The 21,378-nt window shown below is 36.6% G+C and overlaps 1 protein-coding gene across 2 annotated transcripts in view; it reads right to left on the reverse strand.

Annotated features, from left to right (window-relative positions):
• Positions 1-9,450: 9,450 nt before the first annotated feature.
• The window catches only part of CTNNA3 (catenin alpha 3), a 1,688,099-nt gene continuing 1,676,171 nt past the window's right edge, over positions 9,451-21,378 (reverse strand). For both annotated transcript variants that reach the window (XM_077894689.1, XM_077894690.1), the window contains exon 18: positions 9,451-17,871. In XM_077894689.1, coding sequence (XP_077750815.1) covers positions 17,584-17,871 — 288 coding nt within the window. In that variant the 3' untranslated portion in view covers positions 9,451-17,583. The remainder of the gene's footprint in view (positions 17,872-21,378) is intronic.

Genomic DNA, 21,378 nt, shown 5'->3' on the forward strand with positions numbered 1-21,378 from the left:
TTCCCAACCTTTTCATTATTTCTCTGTAAAATTTACTTTCCTCACTCTCCATACTTGACTTTTTTCCTTTTCCCTCACAACTTTAATATCTTTATTTTCATGTCAATACATCACTTTAAATTACATTTAAAAAAATTATTGACCACACATTTGTCTTTCTTGAGGAGTAAAGCACTTTGCTGTTCATCACTTGAATCTGTTTGACTAATTAGATAATAAACAAGACTAAAGTATCAAGGATTAATATAAAGGATTCTTACTTGTTCAGTATATATTTCACTTCAATATCCAACTTGATGCAGATATAGTAGCCCTTATCCGGAATATGGCTGGGCTTGTGTTAGATGAATATAGATGCCATACAGAAAAAAGTTAATTATGTTATATGTTTTTAAGTGGTATATATTATATATCTTATATACATCATATGTGATATCTCATATATATCTTAGTCTACTGATTAGCCTATATCAATATATTTTTCAAAGCCAGAATTTTTAATGTAGACAGCAGCATATATATGGGCACTAAAAAAACAAAATAAAAAAAGAAGTTGGGGTTTAGGAAAAGTGAATCAGAGAGTGTGTGTTAGAGGAGGTGAGCTCAGGTAGGACTTTTAAGGGGAATCAATAAGTCATGTGCAAAGGCAGAGGAAGATAAGACATGGGAAGGAAGCCATGAGTCAGGAGGGCTTCAAGACATGTGATCTCTACGTTATGAAAGTTTGGTGCTTACAACAGTTAGTGAAGGAAATGGGACTGGTAAGAACTCAAAGGTTAGTAGAGGACATTTCACATAGAAAGACAGCAGAACCACAATAATCTTTTGTGGTTTGGGTTGACATAATTTTAAAGTAGTGCTCCATCATGTATGCAGCGAATGTTGAGTGGGTAGGGCAATGAAGTTAAGGTCATCCTTTAGCAGCCACATGCCTTCTAGTGAAATCCGTGTGCAAGGGCATGTATGTGCTTCTGCATATGGGATGTATGTTTGGGGTTTTGTGGTAGATAAACTACCACTGAGTGACTTTCAGGGCTATTAATTATGTATCTGCCCAATTAAAGTTTTAAGAAGCTGATTCAGGATGACTCAAACTTAAAATAATGTAATTGTAAATATTTTGGACAGCTCCAATCAATGGGTAAGGCTAAAAAAAACAGGTTTGGTGAGGTAGCCCGGAGAAATGGTCCAAATCACATTCAAAGCTGGTTTGATGTGAAAAAGCCTTCCATCCGCACTACCTCTACAAGAGAGAAACCACCTGACCCTGGATTTTTGCTGCATTTTGCTTCTAAGGCAAAGAACCACATGCTTGTATCTGTGCACTGGAGCCAAGGATGTCTGTTGCCTGTGCCCAGCTGAAGGAGAGTCTAGATAAGTGAGCATTTTAGAGCAAGACAGTCTTTCCCATGTGGAAAGACTCCAAAAGTGTAGAAACACCAAATATGGAAAGAGGTATAGAGGCTGATTAGTCAAAATGAGTGAAGATACCCATATAAGCAGAAACAAAAGCAATGACTGATATGAAAAGAAATCAATTGGAAAAATGAAGGATGTTGAGAGATGGCAAGGGAAGGTTTGGGAATGCTGGTACTGGCGGTTAGGAAGATATTCACACTTGAGTGGCAAGAAAAGCACGGCTTACGGAGCCAAGGGAAGCCAAGATAAATCCTTGTGTTGTGCCCAAGATTGCGAATCCGAGAAACCACCGAGGAGCCGACAACGATGCAAATACACGAGGGTTTATTAACAAGCTCGAGCTTGGGTCCAAGTGTACCCGACACAGCGGAGTGTGGACCCCGGGGTGAGTTCCAGCTGAGTTTTATGGGCTGGTCTAGGGGACCTCCAGAAGGGGTGGAGGAATTTCTCAAGTTCTGTTTACATTCTGATAATGGGCTTTCAAGGGCATTAAGCTGTTTTTTTTTTTTTTCCCTCCTGTAACTAAAGTAAGTTAAAGTTCAGCTCTTATTTACAGGGGCCTGAAATGGCTGTACTTGTGCTAACACTGAACTTAAGGTGGAATGGCCTTAATTTTCCCGGCTTCCACACTTGTCTTGGTCTGTACTAGCTGTGTGGTCTTCTTAGTCAAGGTGTAGTCCAGGAACGGCAGTAAATCAGAGATAAAATATTAGTATGAAGATCAAATAAGATAATCTGTGGAGAGTCTGCCATGCTATCTACCATATGGCAAGTGTTCAGTAAACATTACCCAGCCACCTCTTCTCCACAAAGCCTTGGGTTAAAGGCCAGGAGGAAAGTCAATACAGAGATTTCCATGTTGTTCTAGCATCTAATATCCCAGACTCCTCAGGAGAAAATGCTTGGTAAAGAAACAAAAAGAATAGAGGTGCCTGGGTGGCTCAGTCAGTTGAGCATCTGACTCTTGATTTCATTTTAGGTCCTGATCTCATGGGCCCTGAGATGGAGTCCTGCATCAGGCTCTGTGCTCAGTGCGAAGTCTGCTTCTCTTCTTCTCACTCTTTCTCTGCTCCTCTGCACTTTTTTTCTCTCTAAATAATTTTTTTTTTTAAAGGAAACAGAACATAAAAATTAGAGGTGAGTTGTGCTGTTGATAAGAGATACAATCTTTCCTGGAATCTGGCTGGATCACACTGTATCCTTTGACTGTATCTGATGTTCCTGTAACCAAGGTGCTGAAGGCACCCTATTTTGTGAACACGCTTTGGGAAGCAAGACTTCTGCTTCACTACCATTTCTTTCCAAGCGAATCTACATTTCCATCTAGCTCCCTTTCTTTTTTCCTTTGAATTCCCTTCTGGAAGGAAAATTAGAAAGCAGGTACTTTAAAGGTAATTTAAGTTAAAAAGCATTAGGAGTCACAACAGGTCAACAAAAGGGCCCAGATTTAAATATAATGATAAATGTTAGCATCATCCTTTGGCAAGACAATAAAAAGTAGTAGGGTAGCTAGGGCTAAGGGTTGTTTGACCTTCCTAAAGGCATTTCAGCTTAGATTGTTTTAAAACGCAGGCAAAGTAAAATATGAATGATGGCAGAATGTTTCAAGGTTGCAGACCGTGACCTATATCTGGGGTGTCTTATCTTTTGTACCTCCTCTCACCTCTGTGAAAACAGAGAGAGAATGGAAGTCCCAAGGTAAAGGGCTTCTGGCTTGGACTCAAGAAGCTTTACATTTTATCTACCATTCATATGGAGATTACACAAGATATTATTTGAAAACAGAGTTCTGTGGCTAAAAAGAAAGTCTAAATTTTGAAACTCTCTTATGCAAACTTTCGAGACTCTGACATCGGATTTATTGTAAGTGAGGACTATCCTTCACTGTTCCCAAAGCACTGTCACAGGTACTCTTTCCTATTACTCTCCCAAGAAACTAGTGAGGGAGGAAGACCACTTTGGTATTTAGGAACAAGAACATGGCTACTTAGAATTTTCATTCAATAGAATAAAACGTCATCATCTATTTTGAAAGATAAAAGAGAGGCTAGAATGTTCTTCACAGTCAATGTTTTTACTAAGTCTCTAATGAGACCATTCTTTCCATAAAAGAACAGAGTCGGGAAAGGAAACATGGAGTGTGAAATCAAAGTGTTCAGGGGATGTGGATCCTCACAGAAATCACCATACTCCTAGACCCACTGGAATACTTGTCTCACTATATAATCTTGTAATTCACGACTTAAGCATGTCCTGTTAAATAGAGGTGCTTCCCTGGCTTCTGCTTCCTGTACTTCTTATGCTCACATCTGGGAAGAGTTATGGGCTCTGAAATTAAAAGATCAAATGATACATGAATTGTGTTTTCTCTTATGTCTTGATGCAATGAAGAAAAAAAAAAAAAGCCATGTCTCTAGAATTGACTATTTCATTCTTGATTGCACCAATTATTTAAAAGTGTCATTTATATACAGACCGTGCAGCTCTATCAATGCAGCTGGAACTTAATCCATTTATTTATTTGTTCAATTAACATTCAGTGAATGCTCAAAATGTTCTGCCTTTATTACAGGTGTTTTGAAGTAGTGAGGGAATTGGGACTTTCAACCAATCCCAGCAAGTGTGGACAACATAAGCAGTACACATTGGAAAATGGGTACTGTGAAAATGTCACTGCCACCTGCGGTAATATAACTCCAATACTGCTTTTGAGATTCACAGTTTTCCTCTTAAACACATCCTTTGGGAAAAAATGTATATAGTAATATATATATATATATATACACTAATATATATTATATAATATATAATATTATACTATATTATATTATTATATTAATAATAATATAAAATAATACATAAAATAATATAAAATAAATATATTTATTTACATTTTACAATATAAAATATAATATAAAAATAATATAATAATATTATATATTAATATATATAAATATATATATATACACACTAGTTTATGTAGACTCATTTCAGCATTAGAGAGTTAAAATATATACACCAGAATCTTACTACTATAACATCCCTAGTCATAATGATATGGAGTAAACTTGTTATCTCTCTTAGCCTCAATTTTCTCACCCTCTGGGCTAAGGTGAGTTGCTTTATAGGATTTTTTTGTGAGAAATAAGATAAAGTATATAAAACATGCAGCACAATGCCTGGTGTGGAAGAACTACTCAGGAATGGTTGGTTTCAGGACAATGACAACGATGATGATGTGATGTGAGGAGGAGGATGATAACAATGCTACCTGTTATCACATTTCTTTTAAGTGAACATAAAAAGAAGACAACTTGGCAGTAGAGGAACAGAGGAGTGAGATATCAACTATTCACTGATAACAAAATAATTTTGCTTTTCATGTTCTTGTCAAAGGTCACCTACAACTTAGACTCCATTTTAGAGGTGTTTTGATAACATAGTAGTAGATTATATGTGAAGGGATGTTGATCACAATAACTTTGGAAGCCCTGCTGAGGGATTTACAACTCAATTTTATCCAAGCAAGAAGAGATCTTAGCAAAGTTGAAGAGGATGAAATAGGCATAAGATGGATGCACACATACATGGACACACACTTTCTATGTGTATTATAATGTGTATTATATAATATGTATTTTCAACCATGTTGCACAGTTACTGTGTGCCACATACTGCACTAAATAATAAATATTTTTCAACCATGTTGCACAGTTACTAAGTACCAGGTACTGCAATTTTTGCATAATTGCAATTGATCCTTATGCATTCTTTTCACAAAGGAACTAGAAATCATGTTTCCAGCCCACCTGAGAGAGCTAGAGAGCCCTTGTTCATTGATGAGCAGAGGAGCTGGTACAGACAGGACAGAAGCTTGAGCAGAGAAAGGAGTCCAAAGTAGAAACAGTGAAGACCCATCTTATACAACTTGTAGCCAAGGAATGGTGCTTTTCTGCTCAATTTGAAATATTTCTGCCATATTCTACAAAATGAAATGCAGAAAGCACATGTACTTTTTCATTCATAAATATGCAACTTAAGGACTTTGTTACCTTTCAGAAGAAGAATTTGTCAGGCTGGCATGGGAGAGGAGAGGCCTGGAGTGGTGGAAAGGCTCTGAGCAGTGGCCAAGCCTCCTCGAGGAGATTTGAGGGAACTTGCCCTGCTTTCCCTTAAAGGAATTGAAAGGGCAGGAATTGTGTGGTTTCTGGATAATCTTCCCTGGCATGGCAGGGTACCTGCCTATTACTCTGACTTCCTCTCCTGCCAGGCCTACTCATGTTCTCCACCAACCTGCTTTCAGAATATGGTATGCTGGTTTCCCTGTCCCACAGGAGCTCTGCACATCTATTAACTCTGCTTACGACCCTCTACCATTTCCCCTATACCTGGTGAACTCCTGCTCGTTCCTCTGATTTCAGTTTAAGTCTCACTTTCTCAGAAGAGCCTTTCCAGATTTCCCCAATTAGGCCAAAGCCCTTTATTTTAGCTTCATGGCACCTTTGTGCCTCTCCTTTGTGGCAATTATCAAATATACACATTTATACTTTTGGACACTTATTTCATTAACTTCTATCTCCTCTGCAAGTCTCTAAAGCCTTTAAGAGGAAGGTTTGTTTTTACTGACTGCTACATGCTTAGTACCTACAAGAATATCCAACCCGTGGGTGTTCTATACCTGTCTGAATTAATATGAGTTGGCTACTCTCTGCCATTCCCTGGCATGCTCATGTTCTCCTGCCGCTGGCATTTCTTTCTCCCAGTTCTCCTATGAAGGAATTTTCAGAAGTCTGCTTTGTGTGTTTTAATCCTCTAGATTGTAAACTGTATATCTAATAATAATGGTTAAATTTTATGTTGTGTTTACCGTGTTCCAAATGTCATTCAAAGTATTTTATGTACATTAATTCATTCAATATTCATAATAGTCATGTGTGGTAGGCTCTCTATCTTATTTCATTAGATCTAATTACAAAACACATCCTTATTTTGTTAATTGAACTCTGAAATGTCATCTCTGTTTTACAAATGAGAATTTTGAATAATGAGAGTTTAAGCAACTTGTTCAAGAAGGCTGGTGCTGAAAGGGAGAGAGCCAAGATCCCCACCAGGCAGGGTGATCCCAGAGCCCATGCTCCTGACCATGCTGCCATCTTGCCACCCAATGAGAGTCACATATTGGGGCTCTTCCTATATTTCTCATATCAGATATGGCCATCCCAGGAGATCTCAGTGGGCATGTGAAGCCATAGGATAAACATGGTGCCACCCAGTTAACCATCACTATTTGACAAGAAAATGAAATGACCTATATAGTAAAATAAATTATATTTTATTAAAATAAACACATATACTAAATAGTAGGATGCAAATATATCCAGGCATTAAGAAGAGCCTAATACATGTGGTGATTTGTGTTTGATGTTTTATAGTTTATATTTAAAATAGTTTTAAAATTCCTACACCTATAATTTCACCCAGGCTTTTGTTTATATCATACAGGAATATTGCAACTGATTTCTCTGGATCACTTAGCCTTAGCACCTTAACCTGATGTTGAGATCCTCTGCGATTGAACCCGCTCTTGTCTTTCTGAGCTCCATCCTACTGTGGCTGTTTAGTTCACCTCATTTTAGCCAGTTGATCCCCCCACACATATCATGCTTACTCCTATCTTTGTGACTTGGCTCATGTCTGTCTCCCTGGAATATCATCTTTCTCCAACCTGATGAACTCTGATCTTCTATTAGAACCTCTACAAAGCCCACCCTCAACTTGAATCCTGAAACTTTCATGCTTTCCTGCATCCTGTGTAGGATTGCCAAGAGCGGCAGTTTTGTTTCCTTTCCTTTGCTATTTTCTTTAATTAACTTGATGATCCCAAATCTTGATTCCAAAACATTCAGTGTTTTTTTTTTCCTATCACTGATAACACCTTTGCGTATAATAGTTCCTTAAGAAATATTTTTGACTGTTTAATAAACAAATGAGTGAAAAACATCTGTTGGCTTTCTCTCTTCAGTGACTTCCCTTTCTAAGGCAGCTGTAATAGTTTTGGAAGAGTAGTCAGGAGAATCAGGGGTTTTTGAATACTGTCCCTGACACTCATTACTGTCTCTGTAAAGAGATACTGAGAATTAACAAATGCTCAGAATTTTAGCTTAGATAGTTCAGAGAGGATCTGAATTGTAGATGTGTGGATTTATGCATTCATTCATGTGAAACAAACTCATTCATGAATTTCCTCATTCCTTCTAAAAATATCAGTGAAGCTATTCTTATGTCAATAACTGTGTCAGGGTCAGAGATACAAAAATGAGCATGGTATGCTCATTGTTCCAATGATTTCAGGGAATAATTGACCTAAGAAACTAAAACATTTCTCTGGTGCAGCATTAGGGTCTTAAAATTTAGAGCTCAGAGCAGTAAGTCTCAGAGTGACTAGAGGTATAATGGGTTGGGTCAGTGGATGAAGGCTGCTACGAGTATCTAATGAAAGGATGGAGACATTCCAGAACCCAGCTGTGGATCCCCAGCACTATCACAGAAGCTCCCTCTGAAGCCAAATAAAACAACAAGAAGGATCTTCTTCTCATTCTCTGCCCATACTTGCTTTGAATCCGTGCCTTCAGAGGGCATATCAATAAGTGAGGATTTTAGGTCTGTATATAGGAGGACAGACCCCTTTTGTCCCTTGGGATTTGTCTTTTTTGCTGTTATAGAGGGTAACCTATAGACTTTACCTGCACACCTAACATCTGTCACCAACAACAACTCGAGGGAATAGTGAGCAGGCAGGAGAGATGGGAGGAGATAAGGCATTGTATCTACCTCTATGTGGAGTTGAGAGTAGCAGTTCAAGCCTCAAGACTCTAACGGGATTGATCCATAAGGACAAAGGGCAATTTGGTATAAATCTGGGTGTAAGCCAGTCCACCCAGATCCCTTCCCTCGCTATTTCCCTTGGGTTTGACATTCCCTTTTGCCTCCATTAGAACTCCTTTCCTTGGACCTATTCCTCAAGGAACCTCTCCTCCTCTCCCAAAACAAGGGATTCAGAAAGGATAGGAAGCCAGAGTTTCTTGACAATGAAAGACAACAGGAGCTTTTCCCTCATAAGCCACAGGATATTGAATGTGTGATGACTGGAAGTTAAATCTCTGAGTTACCGCTCCTGGATGAAATGTATAATGGTGTTGCCCAGGAAATGACAGGACATCAGCTCAGCTTCCAGGCAGGTACAGACTCTTCTTGCCAAGAGTGCTTTTAGTCCCACTGCCCCCCACTTTCCGAGTGAGCATGGCAAACAGATCAAGGTGGAGAGAATGCTGCTGTCAGAGCAAATATCAGCTCCTGTGGCCCAGGAGGGACTGACCCAGAAAGGCAACTTCATGCTGGCATTTTCATTAACCAAGAGGCAGCCAGTGTCTGGCACAACTGAATGAGGGAAACTAAGTGATAAAGACTCTACACTTGCAGACTGCATTTGGAGAAAGTAAAGAAACAGACTGAGACTTAGCAATAAGTGTTCAGAAGTACTAGGGCCCTGAAGGGAGGAAGTGATGTCTCAGAGCAGGTAACAATAGTGTGTAAGTCCTGGAAGAGTATCCAGAGACTATCTCTGTAGGATTCAAACTAAACATGGATTATCACCTGTGTCATATTCTATGTTGGCTATGGAGTATGCATTCAAGCAGCCTCAGAAAAAAAATATTGGCTGTTTCTATAAAATTCTAAGCTAGAGAACAATTCTTCTATTACATATACATGACTAAGGTCAAAAGTCAAAGGTCCATGTTGAGCAAAACAAATGCTCATTTAAACCAAAAACTTAATTATATCAGATATGGTGCATATTACTTGTGTATATGAAATAGTTTGTAAAAGTAACACGTCCCCCCTCCTGACTCAAACTGTAACATGTGTAACGAAGGAAGAGGGGAATAGGGTGATACCTAGAAGCACATGATTAGATGACTCAGCAATTCATTTACCATTTTTTGCCCCAGCTAAGACACATACCAACAAAGATGAATGCCAAATGCATAATGAATTTTTATTGCTTTAACAAACATGACTTAATTATCAGTTGAGCAAATTACTAATAAACTATACAGTGACATGAGTTGAAATTAAAATACCATTTCAAATAATTCTACATAACTTCAAAACAAACCCAAGGTTATGTGTGTGAAATTATTCAATTGAGAGCAAAATGAAAGAAAAATTTCATTGATTCAGTAAAGCACAAAAAGCATGCAGAATCTCAAACAAGGAGTATTTGGGCTTCTATGTCGATGTCATGAGGACATTAAAGAGCTTTATCTATTCTTGGATAAATAATTCATTTTTATTGATTGGTGAAACTGACTTTAAGGATAAATATGGATCTGAAAGATCCACAAGTGCTTTTGCCAAAGTTTCTTTATATCCAAACCATAATACTGCTTCAAATTGGCCATTACTATAGTGAGTGGTTCACTCAACCTCACTGCCTTCTGAACAGCAGGGTAAGATGTATAAGCTGGATGGTTTGAAACATCTCAAATGCCACTAAACTTAAGCTTTCAAGATATTGCTACAATAAGCATGATTATTATTATTGCTTACTTTTATTTCACTTCAGACTATCTTCATCTAACTCTGCCCTTCATCTTTAATTATAACGTGCACACTACCTTCAGAAATGTCACCAAATTTAAATTGTCAAAGCTGTTGCTTGTGAAAGTACAAGGTAAAGTAAGAGATTTTTCTTTCCCAAGTCACCATCCAACTAAAATATAATCAAAATGAAGGCAGGGGCACCTGGAAGTCTTTCATGAAGTTTTAATTCATATTTAATTACCAGCTTCCTGAAGAAAATTTTAAGTCTCAACTGTTAGGTATTAAATTGGCCATAGATTGGTGGCTCAGTGGTTGAGCATCTGCTTTTGGCTCAGGGCATGGTCCTGGAGTCCTGGGATCCAGTCCCACATTTGGCTGCCCTTTAGGAGCTTGCTTCTCCCTCTGCCTCTGTCTCTCTCTGTGTCTCTCATGAATAAATAAAGAAAATCTTTAAAAAAATAAATTGGGCATAGCATTTGTCTAGCTCTGTTTTCAGGGAATTGTTAGTAACAGATATGGAAGAAAAACCATTATGCTATCATTTAGGTCCAATGTAATTATCTTCGGAGGGATTGTACTATACAAGGAAAAATTTCAAAACTAGTAAGAAGCACAGCTTAACCTTCAAGACAGTTGATGAAATTCTCATATTTATATCCCCATGGACACAATGAATATCAACACAGAAAAACACAGAGTTATAATGGCAAAAGATTTGATAAGCAATGGAACACTATATCAGTATTTTTAAAATCAATTTTATGTTTAAATCCTCAGGAAGAAGGAAAGTTCTGTTTAAGAGAGCATAGACTAACATCTCAGACTTGCTCCCTTTGCTTTATTAACAAACACTCCAGTCCAAACTTGATGTTAGAAGCCTAGGTTAAGAAAATCTGCCTGTCTAAGCTAGACTCTTGGTGACTACCACAGAGAGATTCAGATAATTCACAAAGATGACAAACTGACCAAAGGGACTGCTGAGGGTTGGTTTGGCACTGTGTAAAACATGGCTGTCTGAATTGCAAGAAAAGTTACCTATGGTCTTAGAACTATTGATGTAATTTTTGAAAGGGGACTTCAAAATGTTTCAAGAGATTCTACATAACCTTCAAGATAAAAAAAAAAAAGAATTAAACATAAGCATTCTTCTTGAAAATGCAAAGGAAAGAAAACTTTAGAAGTAGAAAATATCCCATGTGAAAGGAAAACATGGAGACTGCTCTGCTACTACCCTTTGAGTGGCTTTTGTAAATGTTCTCCATTGAAGAGAAAGTTAGAGATGATCGTTAGAAATCTGAGCATTTTTTTCAAATAGAAATTCCTTCCTGAGAGCTTCTTTTTCTTACAGATGGGTATAGGAACCATCATGAGAGCCAGGTATCCAATAGCAAAGACCCCAAATAAACACATTCTCAGTTTGAAAAAAAGACCTGTGGCTCCACTTTAAGAAAGATCAGAAAGTCATTTAAGTCCCAATAGTAACATGGACAAGAAGAGTCAAGCCTTCAGTTGGCTATAGGAAGCAGGACCACATAGAGTTAAAGAACTACATTTACCTGCAGGCCAGGCACATACACACAATATACATTTATGACTTCCATAAAACAGGAAACATACATTTGCTACAGTTTGGGTCATTTTAGAATACAAAGAACCCCTATCTTATTTCAATAGTCCTTGGCCAATGATCCCCTTGGATCCATAACTTTAAACACACAAGCACACATTAGCAATGAAATAGGAAAGAAATGGTACCAACATATGTTTTTCAACAATCAATGCTGAAGATGGATTGAAACAGGCATTTGCATAGAAGTCTCCTCTATCGTAGTAAAAGTAATTTGCCAAGGGTTTTCATCCTATTTCAGATCACATATAATTGAAATATTCATTCATCATACTTCTGATACTCTAATTCAGATTATTAGAGGTGAGAATATTCACCTAATTACTTATGTGACCTCCTTTTATCTACTTTAAATGATGTAGTTACAGATAGATAACATATTTTTTAAACTTTCCATCTATTTGCTCTTACATAAGAAGTAGGCGGCATTTGAAATGTGTATTTCATTTTAAACTGAAAAAACCCAATCTCTTTTTTCAAGAAGTCTGGTTGGTATAATGACCAAAGTTCAGATTCTAGATTGCAACAAAAGAAATTCTAAAGCAAATAAATATTCAAACAAGATTCTTATCCTGCTTAAACATCAGTGTCCTTATATGTGAGATGGAGTTAACAATGTTTATCCTATAGGATTAGTAAGAGAATAAACAAGGTAATAGTATTTAACACAGAGTTGGCTCATGGGGTAAAGACCACTGTTTGTTTTGTTACCTGGTGTATTCTAAGAACCTAGAACAGTGTCTGGAAGGTCATAGTTGCTCAACAAATATTTATTAAAATCATTGATGTGTGATTATCCTGAGGAGCTCTGATATTGGGAAGAATATCACCCATCAGCAGCCTAGAATTTCCCTTTCTTATCTTGCAAACAATATCACTAAATCATCCCCAAAATTATATAGTTCATCCTCCTGCCACTTACATGACTTTACCCAAACCACCAAAGACAAGTACCATTTTCTATCCTTAAAATATTCCTCAGGAGGAGACTGCCTAATCTTCATAGAACCAAAAACCTTTCCTCCTTTTGGCTATAAGTTATCTGCTTCTGCAACTACTTTTCTTATTCATTCTCCTGCCTCTGTCACTTTCTTCCTTACATCCCTTTAGAACTGCTCTGTATATACTGCTTTTTCTCTCCAACTTGTCAAACTCATTTTGAAAGGCAGTCCTTGTGATTCGTTCCCAAAAAACCAATGGGGACTTTTGGATGCCACAAGCCAGCCTGCAGCCATGAAACATCTCATCCTGGGATCTACATAAATGCCAACTCTAGAAACAACCATTGCCATAGACAGGGTCCTGGTAAGGCTGGGTTCCATTTCAAAATGGTTCTCTCAAATGGTATTAATTTTCTTCTTTTGAAGTGTTTAGGAATAGATCCTATCTATGCTGGTAGGGGGGGAAACTCACATGTAAAATGATGACTGTCGTAAACTACTGTTTATTTGATTTAAAAGAAAAATTTCTTGTTCATGTGAATTAGTTTAAAATGGCAAATAAACTGTTTAAAATTTTAATCCTCTTCTTTTCTCTCTTGTAGATATCTAGGATAGTGTTACAATCTTGATTAAAACATCTGTAGTTACATATACCTGGTTTTAATAAAGTCCACATTTTCTTTCCTAGTAGACCCAATAGGCCAAAGTGAAAACTTTACTTTATATGTAGATGTTTCTGTCATTAAGCCTGGCTTTTTTATTTGGTAGTAGCATGCAAAATATTAATACTAAAGATATCGTAACAACATGGAAAGAGTTATGACAAAAATGGTATAGAGTTTTCATCTAAGTGTTATTTCCTGATATGTGATATACAAATGAAAATGATATAGAAATATAAATTTCTCAGTTTGCAGAAATTTTCCTAGTTTACTTAAAAAGAATTTTTGAAATTATATGCAAGTTATAATCTTTTAACTAGGTGACCCTAAACCTTCTGATCAAGTCAAACAAATATTTCTGACTATCCAAACAGAAAAATGACTATTTGATTCCTAAATATGCAATAGACAGGCTGTCTTGGCAAAAGACTGGCTGACAAAACAAAGTACAGATTTCATTCAGCTTGATATTCTGATGTCTACTTTGCTGACCTAGAGAATTACCTATGATGATCCTGCAACAGGATAGCAATTCTGCAATGAATTCACTGGAGAATGGTAAATATCACCAGGAAAAGTCTCAGATCTCATCCCACTCATCTTGCCACTATACTGAAATCTGTATCCATGGGAACCTCAATCCCTGTCAGGAAGTGTGCACTTGATACCAAAAAAGTAAGAATATTTTCTGGAATAGAATAAAACACTCCCCCCCCCCCCAAAAAAAATAAAGCAAGAACTAATGCTGCTGGGAATTCAAATTTATAATTTTAATGCTATAGAATATATTAATCAATTTCTATGTGGGATAGATACTTACAGAGATGAGAGATGAGAGAAAGGTATTTTTGGTGCATGGACCAAGAGGAAAGGACATGAACTGGGCATAATTGGGATGAGCAACCCTGACTGCATCAATCTGGGAGAGAACTGTCAGCAGTTAATATGAGGGTCCTTAGCCCAGGGATGGATGATGAAAAGACCACCTTGAGGTGTAGAAAGGTATAGAAAGCCACTGAAAGTATTTTCTCTGGTGTGAGACATTAGGCTTTTCAGCCACTCATTATAAAATACGAGGAACACAAATTATTAAGTTTGAGGCTCAAATTGGGCTTTTATCTACATATTCATAATTTTATCTTGCTGTATTATGACTTGAAAACTGACCTCCTTTGAAGCTGGTAAGTGAGCCAGAATGCCATATTGAAAAAGTGAGCCTTTCTGCGTGACTGTGGAGTCCTTAACCCTTACACAGAAGGCATGTGATGGAGAACATATGTTATACAGATATTGATAAATTAAGAGTTTTGCAAAAAACAGAGAGAATAAATAAGAATATTATATTTTCTAATATTCATTATTTTCATTCATGTCTTAAGAGAAACAGAAACAGGATCATTAAAAAATTATCTTAGAAGTTTGGGGTTTGAAATCTTTTCCTGACTCATTCATTGAATTGTACCTAGAATCGCCATTGGAAAGAAATATTTTAATCCAATTATTTCCAGTTGTGATAAAAAATATCAGTGAAATAATAATCTACTAAAGATAATTTTAATTAAAAAAAACTGGAAGTTTTTTCTCAAACAAGAAGAATGAGAAATATAAGTATCTCCCTTTTATTTAAGTTATCAGTCTGATTCCAGTCTGCTGTTTGACTAAGTAGAGTGGAGCTATCCTTGTAGATCATATAAATCCTCTCCTCTCTCTCTCAAGGTTTTTTTCTTTTTTTTTCTACAAAAGTTAGCATACATTTATTTCACTTAAAAAAAAGTGAGTTTTGATTAGCAGGTGAAAGCAAATGTATCATCAGAAGAAACACCAATCTGTGATATGGTTTCAAAAGGTTCATGGATGGGCCACCAACCTGTCACTCTCATTAATAAATGTCCACCATTCCCCCACAGAAGAAGCACTTAAATATAACTATATATAGTACATTCATATTTCCTGATAAGGTTCATCTAACTATGCTTTCTAGCACAAACATTTAATATATTTGCTGCTAGTTTTTCTTGTGTATAAGCACTTATTAGTGGGTTTGAATCTAACTAAGCTTCAAAATGGCCCACTGTGGAAATTTTACTTAAGTAGACAGATATCATTCTCAGCTCTATATGTCTTATTGCACCTTTGATAATTACTACAGTGGACTTCGCTTCTGGGACATTCTCCAAGTCATGTTTTTAATTATTTTGTTTAATTACAGTTATTTGCTTTGAGCTAAGCTGGAAATCTACCTACTTGAAGAAGAGGCCTTGTTCATACCTCATTTTGGGTAAAGTGTCATTTTTTAAGCTATAGAGGTTATTTGGTAGTGATATGATTTCAAGGTATTTGTTCTTTTGGCATGAATCCTGCATTCTAAACTCCAACTTGTGGAAAGCTGACGTAGAATCAAACAGACATTAGTTTCCTAAATGATACTTAGGATTCTTGACTTGTGGCTTTAGGAACTAAGATATACAACTAGTAGTTTGGTGATTTTTAAAAAAAAAATTGTTTTCTCAACTACATTATAAATTCACACTTCTATCTGAGAAAAGTAGATTATAGATGTCAGTCTTGTAATATCTACTCTTGGAAGAAAATGATAGTAGCATTTCAATGAAAGGAACTCCCTTTTTTGCTTTTTATTATCTAAATAGTTCTGGAAAATAGAAAAATCTGGATTCTCTAATTCCTTTCTACGCTACTTTTTCTTTTAGAGAGCAGACTCTGTCCTAGATAATTATTGTAGGCCAGTGTAGAGTGCAAGGCAGGGAGGACCTATGGCTTCACCTCCTAGGAAGTTTATATGCTGAGCCAAGGCAGCTCAGCATTTGGAAGAATACAATAATTCATAACAATAGAAAGTTAGCACTTTCCACATAATTGATAATGATCTATTAAACAAATCTTTTCCCCACACTGTTTAGCTCAAGGTACCATACATATCATACTCTCAACTTTATGCATTCTTATGTTTCACACATTCTTTCACCCAAACTGCTCTTCCTGGAATCAACTGATGTTGCGTGTTTGGATTTTACTTCATCAAACAAGATGACATAGTTGTTGAAACAACTCATTAATAACAATGTTGTACAGAGTCAAGTTACAGTAATAGTATAATTTTGATTAAGTAGAATAGGGAATGCATGTTTGCAAACTTGTGAATGGTAACTCTGTGTGTGAGAAAAAATGAAACAACTCCTCCAAAGAAGGAGATGTGGGGCAGGGACAAAGACAGAGACAGAGAGAGCAGGGGAGAGGCAATGCACTAGACACTAAGACTATTATGAAGTCCTTCAGCAACTTAACTAAAGATGAGTGTGGTGACTGGAGTTATAAAATTACCTCAACGACTTTTATTTTAAATAATGTTGTTAAAATCACTCCAGTTTCATTGCCATTAACTCTAGTTCCTAGTTCACTGATACATTTCATGCAGTTGTATTTTACTCAACAGCAAAATGTTTTTCAAACTAGCCTTTTCCATTTAATTACAATTGCAAGCTAATACATATCTATTTTTAGAGTCATGCAGAACTCCTATTTTTGTAATCATAACTCACCCAGGCATATAGTTAGGTATCCCATTTCCCCCAATGACTCATAACTTCTCTTCCATATGTATTCTGGTGAACCATTTAAATCTAACAATGTACAGAACTGCTGAACACTATGGAAGCCTAAAGGTGCATTTGTGGCATCAAAACTCACTGTATTATTTATAAGGTTACAAAAATGCTTCATTAATAATCAAGGCTGAATTTGACCACTGAGCTTGGTTAGTTTGTGGTGTTAGCCTAATCAATTGACAATAGATACAAATATCTAGAGATTGAAAAAAAATTCAAACTCTAGATATCAAGAGAATCACATACGTCTGTTAGGTTAGGTAGGACTAAAAAGTATAGAGAGATTAAGGGGGAAATATTTTATGAAGTCTTTTGCTTTCATTGAAAACTAAGTCAAGAGCTCATGTCAGTATTTTAATCCAAAATGGTAAGGTGAGTGTACTTAAGCTATTACAGATGAACAGGACTCACTTGAGTCTCCAGTGTTCATTTGGTAATAAATGTAAGATATCATCTGTGACAGGAAAGACTGGATGACCCCTAAAAGGTTCACTCATTCAACAAGCATGTACTGAGTACTTATTAGGTACTGGTCATACACAGATGACAACGACATGATCCCAAATATATGTTGCCTCCAATGTTTTACATTATTTGTGGGTTAAATTCTAAAAAGTTAGTGAACTTACAAATGAATTAAGTGCAAAATTAAAACACTGTGTTTAGTCCGGACTTTGTAATATAGGCACTAGAGGAGAAGAGTGGTTTCAGTAGACATGTCTTCCTCTAAATTCACTCATAACTTGCACTGGGTGGATTTTTTTCTTTGCTGAGCCTCGTCTGACAGCTGCACAAGTTTCCTCTGGCTTCTCTCTTTTAATCAAGGGTTTTTTTGCAGGAGCCTTCATTCTCCACATCACAACTGGGTGCCGGGGCCCAGCAGGACTCTGAATTCGGATGATCTTGGTTGAGGCAATGTAAGACATTTTCACTGTTTGCACCACAGCATTCATTAAATTTTTGGCTGCTTGAATCAGGGAGGTGACGCTATCCAACTGTAGGAGGAAAAAAAGAGCTATTATTCATGAATGCAATCAGAAATATAAAAAGATTTAATGTTACAGAAACTGAAATGTTCCACTTCATTTTACCCCCAGAAATGAATTAATCCGCATTTTGTGTATCTATGTAAATATCTACATTCATCTATCCACTTGAATTTATCATTTATCTCTTTATCTGATGCATAAACACATTCCTATCCTATTTTCTGAGATATCTTAAAGAGATTAATTTCCACCTCTTGGTTTTCAGTGAAAGAGATTTTATAACTTCTATGTAATATTGTAAGGTCCAGGTCCAGATGGTCGCTGCTTTCTTCGTAATGAATTTCCCTATTTCCAGGGGTAATTCTGAGCCCTTTCTATAACAGATGACTATCCGGGCTGCCCGGGTGGCTCAGCGGTTTAGCGTCGCCTTTAGCCCAGGGTGTGATCCTGGAGTCCTGGGATCGAGACCCACATTGGGCTCCCTGCACGGAGCCTGCTTTTCACTCTGCCTGTGTCTGTGCCTCTTTCTGTGTGTCCCTCATGAATAAATATATAAAATCTTAAAAAAAAGATGACTATCCACAATAAAAGCTATAGTATATGTAAGTAACTTTATAAAAACAGCAACTGAAAACTCTTCCTTTCAGGGAATTTATAGTTTCACATAAATATTATACACACATATAGGTGTACACATGCATATATACCATTCACTTTCATAATTCTACCTAAAAGTGTCTCTCTCTCTTTTTTTTTTAAACACAGAACTTTTAAACTGATCATGCAGTGTATTAAAATAGATAGAGCCAAGTCTTTTCAGTCAAAGAAAGTTGGTTTTAAATTCTATGTCTGCCTCAGAACTTGGGCAAATCATTTAGCCATTTTCATCCTAGTTTCCTCAGATATTTAATAGAAAATAAACGCTTATTAAAGTTAGATAATATAAATATGTGTCAAGGAACCTAGTGTAGTGATTACCAAATAGCTGATTGTTTTTAAATACATTTCCTTTGTTTCTTATGAAAATTGACAAAATTGTCTCATTATAAAGAGATGAAAATACTAATACTAAACCAAACTTTTTCTCACATGATTTTGTTTTTAATCGTTTTGTCTTCTGGATTGCTCACAAAAATAATCTCAGGGGGAAATGGAGTGATATCCATAGAATTTCGCAAAACACCTTAGAGCTAAGCCGAGCTGGTTCATTTTTATACAACTAATGCTTCTTCCATTATTTTAGTTTGGCAGATTGTCATCCCCAGCCAACTCCTACAGGAAGATGTGCCTCCACTGTCATCTCTCTGTGATGTGTGCTGTCAGGGCTGAGACTCAAACACTGGCTCTGTGCTTGCTAAAATCCATCAGCAGCTGCGTGGCCTGAGTACTCTACCTTTGCAGCTCAAGGAGTCTCATCTCACATACAGAATAAATGAGTGAAGGAAAGTAGTAAGCTGAGGTTATGTGCCTGGGGCAGTGGGCTAGCTGGCTGCTTCCTAGGAAGAAAATTTAATTAGCTCCATTATATGCCAAGCCTGAAATCCTTGAAAAGGTAACACCAAAAAAATATGTAAATTGAAAGGCAGTAGTACTTGGCAACTACATATCTTTAAGTCGTTTTACTTATTGAAGCCAGAAATGTAGAATTTGTACATGTGGCAGGAATGACAAGTGCTTTGCAAACATTAAACAGTCTTTCATGAAGCACTCACATGTATTTCAGAGGACACTTAGAGCTTCTGAATTTGTACGTAACTTTAAAGAAAAAACACTAGACTTTAGGATAGGATAACACACTTCATTATTAATGCTCCTCTGTGGACGGATTATAGACTAAAATCGGTCCTTTAATAATTAGCAATTTTTATTAAAACCTCTGGGAGCCAATTAGATTCTGAAAGGAGTTTCCAATCTCATCATAGGGAGAAGAAAGTGTTTCTAAATGATGAATTAACATGAATAGTATTGAGGATCCTTGGGAGTTCTCACTCTCAAACATGAAAATATTTGGTTTACTCCAAGGGCTCTGTGCTACCATAAAGTCTTTCATGGAAGAACATTCTAGAGACCTGCTATCATTCAGGATGCCACCAGTGGCTTTGGCTCTTCTCCTTTTACATGCCTGTCTCCTCCTTTTGATTTTGTAATCTTGTTATGTATAGATTGTATTTTATTTCATTTCCTTTTGATTTTTCCATGTATTATATATAAACCAATAGCCAAGAGAGTATGTTTAAGTTCAATCCATGCTTTAACATGTGGAAACTGGCTTGTCTTCTTTCTTCATTGAATCAGCAAAGTCCTGTCTGTGCCATTGTGATCTCTTATGATGGCATCTGACAAAACTGTTTATTTTAAAATTCTAAATGGCTGTAGTAAAACTTCTCTGGGTGACTCAGTAAAGCCATAGGATAAATTGCCTCCCCCAGGAGAGTGTGAAGACTAGTTTTGCAGACAAATTAGGACAATTGCTGCAAGAATACATTTCATGAGGAAAATTTCTCAAGCATTCTATAAGAATCTTTGAAGTCTAAGAGCTATGTGTGCTAAGATGCATCTCTCTGCTATTAGCCAAGTACCTGGCCACACAAGCAAGGTGCACAGACAAGCCTAACAAATAATAGGAGATTTTGCTTGAGGTCCAAACAGTGGCTCAAGCCTATTAATAGAGAGTAACTGCATGATTTCCTGTCTGCAAAAAAATGTAAGTGTTCCTTGATGAAAAATCCTTCAAGGGAAGTATTCAATAGAACCTTCTTTGTGAAAACAAAGCCAAATCTGAGTTGGGCAATGCATCACTTGGGGTCTCCGTGTTCAACTTATTGAATTCAGAATTCAATCTGAATTTCACAAATGCACCTGTGCAAACAATAATATTAATATACTTTAAAAGCCCAGTACAGTAAACCCATCAGGCTGTAAAACTCAGGTCCAAAAATTCTCATATGATAACGAATCACTTTCATTAACTGAACATTCTTCCAGGCAGATGCAACCTGAATAATTACCATAGAAGGAGATTTTTTTCCCTAATATCTGATAACATTCCTCTATGATCTAGATAAAATGTTCTTGATCAAGATATCAACTGAGAACAAAAATGGCTTCTATAACCCAAGCCTCCTAAGGTTATATATAAATATTTGAATTCAAGCTTTCTATACCCCCTTTCCATAATAGGAGATGAGGTTTTAAATAACCCTTAAAAGAGGATTTTTACCTAAAATGAAAAGTCTCTCATTAATTGGAAGTCTGCTCTCCTACCGCAGGAAATAGGAAGATAGTGTCCCTTTGCATGCTGGTGATTTGTCCCTTTTCTTACAACTTTGGTGTGGTTTTAGAATAACTGAGCTTATTGATCTACTAATGTTACAATAAGTTTCTCAATATTGTCCATGTTCAAACATAAATAAGGAAGTTATGCCCCATCTTTTTCAAAGATCTAAATAAATATAAAGAGATTATGTTTAGTAAATTAGCTCTTACCCTAACTGTAAGATGTATTTTGTAAAC

Source organism: Canis aureus, chromosome 4, assembly GCF_053574225.1.
Source record: "Canis aureus isolate CA01 chromosome 4, VMU_Caureus_v.1.0, whole genome shotgun sequence".
NCBI lineage: Eukaryota > Metazoa > Chordata > Mammalia > Carnivora > Canidae > Canis > Canis aureus.